This window comes from Odocoileus virginianus, chromosome 31 (assembly GCF_023699985.2).
Source record: "Odocoileus virginianus isolate 20LAN1187 ecotype Illinois chromosome 31, Ovbor_1.2, whole genome shotgun sequence".
Taxonomy (NCBI): domain Eukaryota; kingdom Metazoa; phylum Chordata; class Mammalia; order Artiodactyla; family Cervidae; genus Odocoileus; species Odocoileus virginianus.
In genome coordinates, this window is record NC_069704.1 from 22,175,062 (window position 1) to 22,188,781 (window position 13,720).

Here is a 13,720-nt window from a genome sequence, read left to right on the forward strand (position 1 = left end):
GATACATGCGCAAGCTGCAGTGTGTGGTACCATTATGTAACAAAGACCGCAACCTACTGCCACCTTTACACTGTCCAAGGCCAAGTGGGCAGAAGTTTATCTAAATCCCATCAGGAATGCTTCTATCAAACTGCCATTTTCATCTCACACCTTTGGTGTCCCCAACAGGACTCTGCTGTGATTGTATTTTAACAGGTCTCCTAGGGAATAATTGAGAATATCTGCTTTCTATGGAAATGTTTCCAACTCCCCTCCTCTCCTTCATGAGGCAATACAAGATCCACCATCCAAATGAGAGACTTTTCACAATATTCTTTATTGCCCACAGACTCACATTGACAGTCAGTTAACATCAGACTATTTAGAGAACAGTTGTTTCTCTCCACCCTTGACCCATGGTTCTTCTACACTGGAAAAGAGCCTTTCACAGATATGTATTATTAACGAGGTGTACATTATAGAAAACTTGTAGTTAAATTACCAAGTCCATGCTTTTAAATGTATCTACGAGTGCAAAACCTCCACACTCAAATGTTTTTAGTATCTAAGTCAAATATCAAAGGGTTTGCTACATAATCAGAAACGCACACACCACTATTCTGAAAATGAAGGCACATTTTCCAATAACCAGTGACAAGGAGTGCCGTCGCGCCTAAGTGGGAGTGACAACCTCTGCTCCTGGGCCATGGTGGTGACGCACAGAAATGCCACGTGGCACCTCCAACTGGCTGCCCTGGAAGCTCAGGGATGTGCCTGGCCTGGCGACAGAGCTCACAACAGGAAACCACATCATTTACTGAAGGAGCGACGTGGAATCACTGAACGTGAGGAGGGAATTTAAGCCAATTCTCTTCGCCCACTGTGTTGTCAAATCTCCCAGAGGTTAGGCAAATAATTTCAGTTTCATTATCTTTCAAAGAACAGAGATTAGAAAACTTGAAGTTGATCTTGTGTTTCCACTCCTCAGAGATCTCCAACACCAATTCTTATCCAGTAGCAACATAGAAAGTGGTAAATTGGCAATAAACCAGAGATCTTCACAGGAATTCTTTTTTGTTTCACAAAAGTTAATGGAAAATAAACACGAAATTTTCAAATATTTACCAATAGGTATAATTTCCCATCCAAATGCTTTTTTAAAAGTAATAAATATCTCATTATTACACATTAGATGTACACGGGACGGAGTTCTCTCCTAATCCTTGGATTTAAGCATCAAATTTTAATTCTTATTTAGTTCTGGATACAAAGAAACATTCATGGCCTTAATTTTACAAGATTTACTCTGGAACAAGTTATATTCAAAAGGATTCAAAGGAACAGAGAACATTCCACTTGCAACCAACATATAATTGTTACAAAAACGTTTATTCAGTGTTCAAAAATGGATTTGTCTATTGATTTCTGCTTTAATCATCCCTTGATTCAGTGGTTAGAAACTTTGGTTGTGGTAAAAACATCCCAGATGAGTGTGAATTCATGACTTCAGTCACCCAGGGCCACAGCACATGTCCCCATGTGTGTGTATTTCTGCCTACAGCATTTCAAGGTGAAACAACAAAATAGAAACTGGAAATTGTATGGGATTTCATTTCTCGTGCCTTCTTCAATGAGAATGCCTCTTCCATACCTTAGCCCTCAGGAGGGAGCCCCATGTGTTTGGGCCTAAGGGAGTCATTATTCTGGCCATCTGTGGTCATGAGAAGGAGGCAAGAATGAGCAGGAGCACCCCAGGGATGCCTCCAACATCCCTCCCAACCCTGACCACTATTCATGCATGAGGGTGTGTCTGCCTCCTCCTGGGCCATCCACACTGTGTCTGCCTGTTCTAACCTTCCCCATCCTGCCTGCAGCCCGTCTGCAAAGCCTTCAGACTCCCCAGACCTACCCAGGAGCCGCACCCTCCAGGTCCTAGTGAAGTGGGCCACCCATCAGGCTTGTCACGTCCCCATACTCTCTGTGTGTGTATTTTCTACTGAATTGTGACTGCAGACAGGCAGAACCTTCGCATGATCATAGAAGCGCAACACAGTGCTTGCCTCACGTGAACTAACATAAGACAAGACCAAGAGGAGGCTGGTTAAAAAGTCAACAGTGTAGCTGCACCCGGAAGGCAACACTCAGCCCCTAGGCACACAGTGGGCAGCCTCCCCGACACCCGCCCCTGCTTATCTTTACACGCTGCTGGACGATCACAGGATGCAGGTCTGGACTGGCTGCCCCTGCCTTTTTTCTTTTTCCTCCTCTGTTCTCCCAGCCTCTCCTTTCCTGTCTTCCCCCACTGGCTTCTCTTCCCTATGTCCCTTTGTCACTTCCCACAGTGGCCCCCACATGGCCCTCTTATCTTGTTCCTGCAGCATCCAAGACCATCCTCCCAAGACCAGCATCCAAGACCATGTGCAGATGCCAGAACGTATCAGTCCCCAAACTCTCAACATGTGTGTAACTTTCTAGTTGTCCATGTTCATTAAAATACCAAAATCCAGGGAGGAGTCCCAAGGTACCAACCTATATGTGCACACATACAGACAGAGATGTGTGTCCGTCATAATCAATGTAGGTATATGCATGTGTATATACGTATGTACAGACAGACGGAGACAAACATCTGTCGTAATTAGTAGGTACACGTATGTGTGTGTGTTTATATATATATATATATACACATATGCAGTTGATATTCACAAGTCCTGGTATAAAGTTGCAATTTTTCTGGCTGCTATAAAATATGCCAGTTTTAAAACTGTGCATTTGTTGCTTGCAAACTTATAAATATGTATAAACCCCATTATAAATAAATTGTGTCTGGCAGATGGCATTTTATCTGCCAGTAGTGATTGCATGGAGTTATAAATGCTTATTAATCCTCCACTTTTGAACTCACAGCTTGGACTCTGGGATCTATAACATGAAGTGGCATGAAAACATCACCATATGTTAGAGGGGATAAACAGTCAGTGAGACAGGTAAGGGCTAGCAGTTCATACCTGATGATAGTTCCGAAAATCAAGACTGCCTACCAGCATCAACTGCAATTTACTAAAAATGCAAATTCTCTGGCCCCATCCAGAACTACAGAGTCAGGAACTCTGGGGATGATCTCCGATGGCTCTGATGCCTGCCTTTCACCCCAAGTCTACTTATGAAGGGCTGTCTCTCCACCCAAGTACTCCTCGGTTTGGTGTGTGAAGGGCCAGCCAGGACACTGTGGCCAGAAACAGCCTTCCACCAGTGCTGGGCTGTTTGGGTAAATGTCTGGCTCGATCCCTGCCCTGGTGGGTTAGCTCTTAGGTCTGTCCAGCCCTGCCTCTCTCAGTCCCCAGTGCAATTAGTTATCTACATCTTGGTGACTTGTTTGATCATGCCTTCCTCATCAGCTTCCTTCCCCAACCCTGAGTCTACATACACCCAGAGCCTTTCTCAGGGTCTGCTTCTGTGGGACCCCAAACTAAACTGGGGCTTCCCAGGTGGCACTAGTGGTAAAGAACCTGCCTGCCAAAGAAGGACACAAAAGAGGCAGGTTTGACACCTGGATAGGGAAAATCCCCTGGAGAAGGGCATGGCAACCCACTCTAATATTCATGCTATGGGCATAACTGAATCACTTTGCCATACATCTATAACTGACACATCATTGTTAATCAACTATCTTACTGTTTAGTTGCTAAGTCATGTCTGACTTTTTGCGACCCTATGAACTGTAGCCCACCAGGATCCTCTGTCCATGGGATTTCCCAGGCAAAAATATTGGGAAATCAACTATACTCCAATATAAAAAAATGAAAATTTGGGGCTTCCCAGTTGGTGCTAGTGGTAAAGAACTTTCCTGCCACTGCAGGAGACATGGGTTCAATTCCTGGGTCAGGAAGATCCCCTGGAGAAAGAAATGGCAACCCACTCCAGTATTCTTGCCTGAAGAATCACAAGGACAGAGGGGCCCAGATACAGTCCATAGGATCACAAAGAGTAGGACACACAAACTAAACAAAGGAATAGAAACTTCCTTGACCATGTGAATGGCTCATGCTTTTAACATTTTGGGGGGGAAAAAAGTGCATAAAGATAAAGTCAAGGAGGGAAGTACTACTTGCCATTTTCCATCAGGGGCTGAATTTTATATAGAAGCCCTGAAGGACCCTAATAATCTGTCCTAGATTCAGCCACTGACTATCACTACCTTCTAGAAAGTCAATCAGGTCTAATTTCCTCACTGAAAAATGGATCCTTCCATCTATGCTATCTGAAGACGCTTCCTCGTTTGCTGTCTTCTGAGGAGCAGGGCCAGTTCCAGGTTTATGACATGTGCCAGTAAAGTCATTTTTCCACTTCTCTTTATTAAGACCAACTTAAAGTTTCCGTATAGAACCCGAGAGTATTTTTCTGAAACCCAAGGTCAAGATTTGTCTGTGTCCTGCAGTTCCCAGGTGGCACTAGTGGTAAAGAACCCGCCTGCCAATGCAGGAGATATAAGAGACGTGGGTTCAGCACCTGGGTTGGGAAGATCCCCTGGAGGAGGGCATGGCAACCCACTCCAGTATTCTTGCCTGGAAAATCCCACGGACAGAGGAGCCAGGCAGGCTACGTCCATGGGGTCGCAAAGAGTAGGACATGACTGAATGACTTCCAAGGTCAAGACTTGTCTGTGTCCTATGGTTACCTATTGGTAATCTTTCCACAGTCTCCTTCCCATTTTCCACTAGGCTTTCACCATTCACGGGTGGTGCTAGTGGTAAAGAATCTGCCTGTCAATGCAGAAGACATAAGAAATGCAGGTTCAATCCTTGGGTCAGGAAGATCCCCCAGAGGAGGGCATGGCAACCCATTCCAGTATTCTTGTCCATGGGATTCCATGGAAGAGGAACCTGGCAGGCTATACAGTCCATGGGGTCCCACAGAGTCAGACACGACTGAAGCTACTTAGCAGGCATGCACACCACCATTCACAGAAAAGTATTTATGGCGGCCGTCCATATGTCCTTGGACAGCAGTAGAGCACAGATGTACACTTTGAGAGTGAAACATCCCAGAAAACAACAGTCCTTGGTGCTCACACACAATCATCAACCCCCACACCCTCTCAGGCTCAGAGAAACCCAGCAGCCGGCTCAAAGCCACGTGGCTCTGCATGCAGGAGCTGAGGCGGGCTGCCGGGGGAGCCCGGGATCCTGTGACTGGCCTTCACGGGGTGAGCGATTCACGGAATTAAGGACCAGGACGTTGTTTCCTTATGTAAGCGTTACTTACCTAATGCTTCAGTGCTATCGGAAAGGAGAGCTCCCCTACAGGAAGGGGGCGCTTCAGGACACGCGGCTGGACATGGAGCCCGGGGCGGACACTGTGCTGGAGCGCAGGGCTCTTTGTGGGGACGGGGGCATCACAAAGTGGCGCTCCAGCCACCCTCCCTGCCTGAAACTAGGCCTCTCCCGTCATGCATGAACCCCCCAGGGAATTCTCCCCCGGCTTCTACTATGAGCCTCTCAGAGTATCCGTAATAGTCAGGCCTCAAAGCTGGCGGAACCCAGGGCCAGCAGCCCCACAGGGAGCCCTGCAGACGCTGAGCAGGTGGGATCGCTAGAAGGCACCGCTAATTCCCACAAGATGATGGGGGAGGGAGGAGCCGTCTCCAGGCCCACTTAGCAAGAGGGGCCGTTTTAGGACTGGCCAGGCCCTCCCAGCAGACACAGGGGCCTGGGTAAAGCGGCAGGGGGTGCCCAAGAGAGGGGCAACAGGTCCTAGTACGCTCCGGGGGCCCAGGATGGCCCTCACAGCGCGCAGTGAGCACGCCCTGGGAGTCGGAGGCCCTGGAGCGCGCATGGGGGAGTTTGCCTCCGAAACCGAAACCGGAGCTCCCAGCGCAGCGGAGCTCGGGGAGAGCCTAGAAGAGCGGGAAACAGCTCGGCTGCCGCTGACCGCGTGGACTGGAGCAAGTGGGCACCACCTGAGCCTCAGTTTTGCCAGCCGTGTGTGAGGCTCCGTGATACCCGGCACATGGCGCTTGAAGGAAGAGATGAGATGGCCTGGTGAGCTCTTACATGCTTTACAAACAGGAGACAGCAGAGACTAGAAAATCACTGCCATTTGCTGTGTCTCAAATCTGCTCCAGTGGTTACAAGAGTGCCGGTTTGTCCCACTGCCCCATGGGGGGAAAGGTATAATCTGAACTTAAAAATACATATTTTAATTAACACTGAACCGATATTTGATACCCCCATACTTTAATTTTCTAAATTGATTCTCATGCAAAAAAAAAAAAAAAACAAAAAAACCCAGCTTATCACCACTGAGATAAACACTAACTTCAGAGCAGAGAGCTACTAAAACTGCAGATTAGCATTTCTTGCACACCGGAGAGAAAAAAAAGACACAGATCAAGTGTTCAGAGGCTCTCAGGTGTTTGCTCTTGTCTCCTTCTCTGCTTTGCCCTAAACATGAAATGTTTTGGCCTTACACAGCGGGGAGTGCAAGACTGTTGAAAGAAGTCATTTGGTCTATGAGTATGTGTGTACACTCACATACAGAGAAGGATCGTGCCTCCCCACAGAGGTCAGACCTTTGTGGACATCTCCAGGATGCAGATATACATAAGAATATGGGGCAATTCTCACAGCCACCCCAAATCTACATTGTCACAGGGGAGGAGCCCACCCCAGCTGCTCAGCCCATCCCCACTCAACCCCTACTGCCTCTGGATAAGCTGGAACAGGTATCCCAACTGCACCTGAAAGCAAAACCAGTCCAGGAAGAAGCAGGGGTGGTAGTGGGGTTCTAGATTAGTGTCAGACTCCCCACAGAGTTCCCATTCACGGCAGAGCATTCTAGAAGATTGAAACCACTGTCAGCTTGGATTCATGAGGTAAAATTCCACAGAATGCTAATATGAAGCTTTGGACCTTCCCCAACCCATCCTCAACTGTCAGCTCTGCCCCATTTCTCTCATCCTGGCCAAGCACACCCCCTTGAAGTAGAAATGGGGTTCACATACTGAGCATTAGAACTTTGTGCAATTAGCGCTCATCAGCGTTTTCAAAAATCTACTTTTTGCTCTTCATTCTGGAAGCATCAAATTTATTACTATTAAAGGCTAAGTGTGTGTGGAGGGTCTTTCTGTTGCACTGATGAAGGGGGTGCTGCCCAAACGGGGATTTCAACTGGACAAGAGCCAATGTTGTGGCACCAGTGGGAAGGTGCCAGTGAATGAATGAATCTTTCTATTTTTTAAAAGTCAACACCTGTTAAATCCCATGGAAATCTCAAGCCAGACATTTAGAAACATTGTCAATTTCCTAAAACAGAAGACCCAGTAGGAGATCAGAGCGTTTGATCCTGAAGGAAGGAGCTGGGACAAAGTGCTGTCTGGGGCAGGTACCCTCTTCATGGAGCACTTAGGAAACCTGTTGTGGAAACAAACCAGACACTAGAAGCAGGACTTCAAACTGATTCCCAAAGCTCCTGAGCCTGGTCCCTAGGTTTAGGCAAACCTTAATCATCCATGACCGAAGGAACGTCTCTGGGCACACATGTTTGCACCCATATTCTGCGCAGGTTGAACGCATGCTTCCTCCTCTACCGAACATAAAGGGGACAGGATTTCACTAGCAGGTACAGCAGCAGCCCGTTGGCTGAGAGGATGTACACATCCCCGTCTACCCAATATCCCTGCACACACCCTCGTTTTGCCATTATACTGATAAAAACAAAGGAAGCATTTACCTGTCAAGATCTTGATCCGTGAGGCTTATTTTGTGCCCTATTTGGCAGTGAAGTGAAACCCCAAGAACCCCTGGGCAACCAGGGTCATGGGAGGAGCATGCCTGTGCTCAGCACTACCTGAAACAGCTGGAGTGACGTATGCTTTTAGCACAGCTCCCCAAACTCTGGTGCTGGAAACCCCATGAACATGGGTGTGGTGCAGGCAGCCTGGGAGGCGTCGCCCGTGAGAAGGGACGGCCCTAAGGACCAGCACTTCACAGCGCTTTGCATGCAGAGCACAGGCAGCATCTTGTCTTACTCTGTTACATCCCAAGTGTTTAGTACTGACCCTCCTGCTGCTTCTATTCCCTGTGTTGTGCTTAATAGGTAACACTTTCCCAGTGGAATTTCCCAGTGGAATGGGTCAGCTGAATTAACATTTTACCTGGACAACTACAGTCAAACTTAGTTTTCATTAAAAACATACAGCACAGAACATTAGTCTTACATCTTTCTTAGTCTTAAAAAATATAAATATAGAGGGATAATTTGTACAGGATGTATAGGTATGTACACCTTTAATATGCTAATGAGAATTCTGAACAAGTTTATGAAACTTGCATCTTAGGGAAGCCTTCCTCCTGGGGCTTCTGCACAAAGCTCTGAGCCAATGGACACCTGCCCACATTCCCGGGGCCCGATATCCATCTACTGGAAAGAACCAAGCCCTCCTGACCACAGGTGCGGTGTCGGACAGGGCAGCTGGCAGGTCACGGGTTCCTCTCTACTGGCTGCTGCAGGCAGAGCTCACTCCCGGCGGAGACGATGGGCAGTCTGTTTTCCAGGTGGTGGTTGATGAGGTGGCTGATACTGTCAAAGATCCTGTCCTTTGTCCGGATCTGGGAGGGATGCACAAGGAAGGTTAGCACCACCCACAGTCAGAGGACAGAGAACATCCCTTCTCACCGGGAGTCGAAACTGGAAGGGCAGGCTTCTTAGGCACCCGGGATCACCCTTCCAGAGATGGTGTCTGCCAAGTCCCTGGTCACTGTCACCGGCCAGTCAATTCAGTTAGCTCATTTGTCCACCCCTCTGGGACTGAACCATGCCCTCCTCCACCTTTAGCAACCAGGGACTGGTGAGCTCACTCACCTGGTGCTAACCTCCTCTCTCCTGCTCCCCTCCTGCCCTCCTGGGACCCAGAAACCTCTGTCCCACACCACCCAGCGGTGTCTACAGGCTCCAGAGCCTCTGCCACCTTTGGGGCTTTGGACAGTGGTCCCTGGCCCAGACTGTGCTTCTTCCACCTGGAAACCCAACTCAGCCTCCAGCTCAGCACTCTCAGGTTCCTTCCTTCCTCACCAACTCTCCCCAGGCCACCCACCAGCATCCTGCCTGCCTGCCAGGAAGGAGTCCATGGCTGTGAGGAGGGGCTCCAAGTTTCTACTGGAGGGTGACCCTAGCTGCGATGGAGGGGCAGTGCTGCAATTCCGGGTCACTCAGTTCTGGAGCTGGGTATGGTGCCTGTCCATGAACTCCTCCTGAACAGATGAAGGCCTGAGATGGGGTGAGGGTGCCAGGAGGAGCTCTGTTTCTTTGCTCTGCTCACTGCGCCTGTGCTCTGGTCTCTGGAGGCCACCAGTCCCCCCCACCACCCTGAGTCAGTACACTTATAATAGAGGCCACACTTGAAAGAGGCAGTGTGAGGTCTGGCCAGGAGCAGTCTCTCTTGCTTTGGATGCAGCCCCAGGGGCCTGCTCCTTGGAGGGAGGGGAGGTGGGGCAGGGAGCAGGCACCTCGCTACATCCACGGATGCTCCAAGCCCGTAGTTGTCCCTCACAATGGATCTGGGATGCCTGGGTACTCCACTCTCTCTCTCTCCAGCCTCACGGCTCAGAGCCTATCCCTCCCGGAGCAACCAGATCTCTCCCATTCCTACCTTGGGGACCTGAAAACACATCCATTCTCCTTAATTGTCCCAATATTCTTTCCCCAAGTTCTTTTTCATTTTATTTTATTGGAGTAAAATATATTCCAATATAAATAGTTGTAGTACCAATACAAATAGTTGATTGAAAGTATTGTGTTAGTTTCTGCTACAGCAAAGTGCGTCAGTTACACATACACATTCATGCATCGTGTGCAGTCACTTCAGTTGTGTTGGATGCTTTGCAAGCCTATATAGACTGTAGTCTTATCTAACTCAATGAAACTATGAGCCATGCCATGTAGGGCCACCCAAAGTGGACAGGTCATGGTGGAGAGTTCTGACAAAATGTGGTCCACTGGAGAAGGGAATGGAAAAACACTTCAGTATTCCTGCCTTGAGAACCCCATGAACAGCATGAAAAGGAAAAACAATAGAACACTGAAAGATGAACTCCCCAGGTCAGTAGGTGCCCTATTAATATGCTACTGGAGATCAGTGGAGAAATAACTGCAGAAAGAATGAAGAGACAGAGCCAAAGCAAAAACAACACCCGTTGTGGATGTGACTGGTGATGGAAGCAAGGTCCGATGCTGTAAAGAGCAATATTGCATAGGAACCTGGAATGTTAGGTCCATGAATCAAGGCAAATTGGAAGTCATCAAACAGGAGATGGCAAGAGTGAACATCAACATTTTAGGAATCAGAGAATTAAAATGGACTGGAATGGGTGAATTTAACTTAGATGACCATTATATCTACTACTATGGGCAAGAATCCCTTAAGAAATGCAGTAGCCATCATAGTCAACAAAAGAGTCCGAGATGCAGTACTTGGCTCCAATTTCAAAAATGACAGAGTGATCTCTGTTCATTTCCAAGGCACACCATTCAATATCACAGTAATCCAAATCTCTGTCCCAACCAATTATGCTGAAGAAGCTGAAGTTGAATGGTTCTATGAAGACCTACAAGATCTTCTAGAACTAACACCCTAAAAAGATGTCCATTTCATTATAGGAGACTGGAATGCATAAGTAGGAAGTCAAGAAACACCTGGAGTAACAGGCAAATTTGGCCTTGGAGTACAGAATGAAGCAGGGCAAAGGCTAAGAGAGTTTTGCCAAAACACACTAGTCATAGCAAACACCTTCTTGCAACAACACAAAAGACAACTCTACACATGGACATTGTCAGGTGTTCAATCCGGAAACCAGATTGATTATATTCTTTGCAGCCAAAGATGGAGAAGCTCTATACAGTCAGCAAAAACAAGAGCGGGAGCTGACTGTGGCTCAGGTCATGAACTCCTTATGGCCAAATTCAGACTTAAATTGAAGAAAGTAGGAAAAACCACTAGACCATTCAGGTACGACCTACCTAGATCAAATCCCTTAGGATTATACAGTGGAAGTGAGAAATATATTTAAGGGATTAGATATGATAGACAGAGTACCTGAAGAACTATGGATGGAGGTTCATGACATTGTACAGGAGGCAGGGATCAAGACCATCCCCAAGAAAAAGAAAGGCAAAATGGTTGTCTGAGGAGGTCTTACAAATAGCTGTGAAAAGAAGAGAAGCTAAAGGCAAAGGAGAAAAGGAAAGATATACCTATTTGAATGCAGAGTTCTAAAGAACAGCAAGGAGAGATAAGAAAGACTTCCTAAGTGATCACTGCAAAGAAATAAGGAAAACAATAGAATGGGAAAGACTAGAGATCTCTTCAAGAAAATTGGAGATACCAAGGGAACATTTCATGCAAAGATGGGCACAATAAAGGACAGAAATGGTATGCACCTAACAGAAGCAGAAGATATTAAGAAGAGGTGGCAAGAATACACAGAAGAACTGTACAAAAAAGATCATGACCCAGATAATCATGATGGTATGATAACTCACCTAGAGCCAGACATCCTGGAATTCGAAGTCAAGTGGGCCTTAGGAAGCATCACCATGAACAAAGCTAGTGGATGTGATGGAATTCCAGTTGAGCTATTTCAAATCCTAAAAGATGATGCTGTGAAAGTTCTGCACTCAATATGCCAGCAAATTTGGAAAACTCAGCAGTGGTCACAGGACTGGAAAAGGTCAGTTTTCATTGCAATCCCAAAGAAAGGCAATGCCAAAGAATGTTCAAACTACTGCACAATTGCACTCATCTTACGCTAGTAAAGTTATGCTGAAAATTCTCCAAGCCAGGCTTCAACAGTACACAAACTGTGAACTTCCAGATGTTCAAGCTGGATTTAGAAAAGGCAGAGGAACCAGAGCTCAAATTGCCAACATCTGTTGGATCATCAGAAAAGCAAGAGAGTTCCAGAAAGACATCTACTTCTGCTTTATTAATTATGCCAAAGCCTTTGACTGTGTGGATCACAACGAACTGTGAAAAATTCTGAAAGAGATGGGAATACCAGACACCTGACCTGCCTCCTGAGAAACCTGTATGCAGGTCAGAAAGCAACATTTGGAACTGGACATGGAACAACAGACTGGTTCCAAATCGGGAAAGGAGTATGTCAAGGTTGTACATTGTCACTCTGCTTATTTAACCTATATGCCAAGTACATCATGAGAAATACTGGGCTGGATGAAGCACAATCTGAATCAAGATTGCCGGGAGAAATATCAATAACCTCAGATATGCAGATGACACCATCTTTATGGCAGAAAGTGAAGAACTAAAGAGCCTCTTGATGATAGTGAAAGAGGAGAGTGAAAAACTTGGCTTAAAACTCAACATTCAGAAAACTAAGATCGTGGCATCTGGTCCCATCACTTCATGGCAAATAGATGGGGAAACAGTGGAAACAGTGACAGACTTTATTTTTCTGGGCTCCAAAATCACTGCAGATGGTGACTACAGCCATGAAATTAAAAGACGCTTGCTTCTCGAAAGAAAAGTTATGGCCAACCTAGATAGCATATTAAAAAGCAGAGACATTACTCTGTCAACAAAGGTCTGTCTAGTCAAAGCTATGGTTTTTTTAGTAGTCATATATGGATGTGAGAGTTGGACTATAAAGAAATCTGAGCACCGAAGAATTGATGCTTTTGAACTGTGGTCTTGGAGGAGACGCTTGAGAGTCCCTTGGGCAGCAAGGAGATCAAACCAGTTCCTCATGAAATCAGTTCTGAATATTCACTGGAAGGACTAATGCTGAAGCTGAAACTCCAATACTTTGGCCACCTAATACAAAACGCTGACTCATTTAAAAAGACCCTGATGCTTGGAAAGATTGAAGGTGGGAGGAGAAGAGGACGACAGAGGATGAGATGGTTGGATGGCATCATCGACCCAATGGACATAAGTTTGAGTAAACTGCCGGAGTTGATGATGGACAGGGAGGCTTGGCGTGCTGCAGTCTATGGGGTCACAAAGAGTCAGCCACAACTGAGCGACTGAACTGAACTGAACAGACTGTAGTCTTCCAGGCTTCTCTGCCCATGGAGGCAAGAATACTGGAGGCAAGTACAAGAATACTCCAGGCAAGAATACTGGAGTGGGTTGTCATGCCCTCCTCCAGGGGATCTTCCCTATCCAAAGATCAAACCTGTGTCTCTTATGTCTCCTGCACTGGCAGGCGGGTTCTTTACCACTAGTGCCACCTAGAATCCCATACATATACATGTGTGTGTGTATTAGTCGCTCAGTCATGTCCAACTCTTTGTGACCCCATGGACTGTAGCCCGCCAGGCTCCTCTGTCCATGGGATTGTCCAGACAAGGATACTGAAGTGGGTTGCCATTTCCTTGTCCAACATATACATATATCCACTCTTTTTTAGGTTGTTTCCCCATGTAGGTCATTACAGAGTATGGAGCAGAGTTTCCTGTGCTGTTCAGTATGTTCTTCTTCATTATCTATTTTATATATAGTAGTGTGTATATGTCAACTTCAATCTCCCAATTTATCCCTCCCCACCTTCCTGCCTGGTAACCAACCACAAGTTGGTTTTCTACATCTGTGACTCTATTTCTGTTTTGTAAATAAGTTCATTTGAACCATTTTTTTAATAAGCACATATAAGTGATATCATATGATATTTCTCTTTCTTTGTCTGATACTTCACTCAATGTGACAGTCTCTAGGTCCATTCAC

General features: G+C 46.5%; 1 protein-coding gene across 6 annotated transcripts in view; it reads right to left on the bottom strand.

Moving 5' to 3' along the window:
* Positions 1-297: 297 nt before the first annotated feature.
* The window catches only part of SHC3 (SHC adaptor protein 3), a 183,768-nt gene continuing 170,345 nt past the window's right edge, over positions 298-13,720 (bottom strand). For 5 of the 6 annotated variants that reach the window (XM_070459402.1, XM_070459401.1, XM_070459400.1 and 2 more), the window contains one exon: positions 298-8,588. In XM_070459402.1, the coding sequence (XP_070315503.1) occupies positions 8,460-8,588 (129 nt within the window). In that variant the 3' untranslated portion in view covers positions 298-8,459. The remainder of the gene's footprint in view (positions 8,589-13,720) is intronic. The other variant, XM_070459403.1, reaches the window with a different exon arrangement.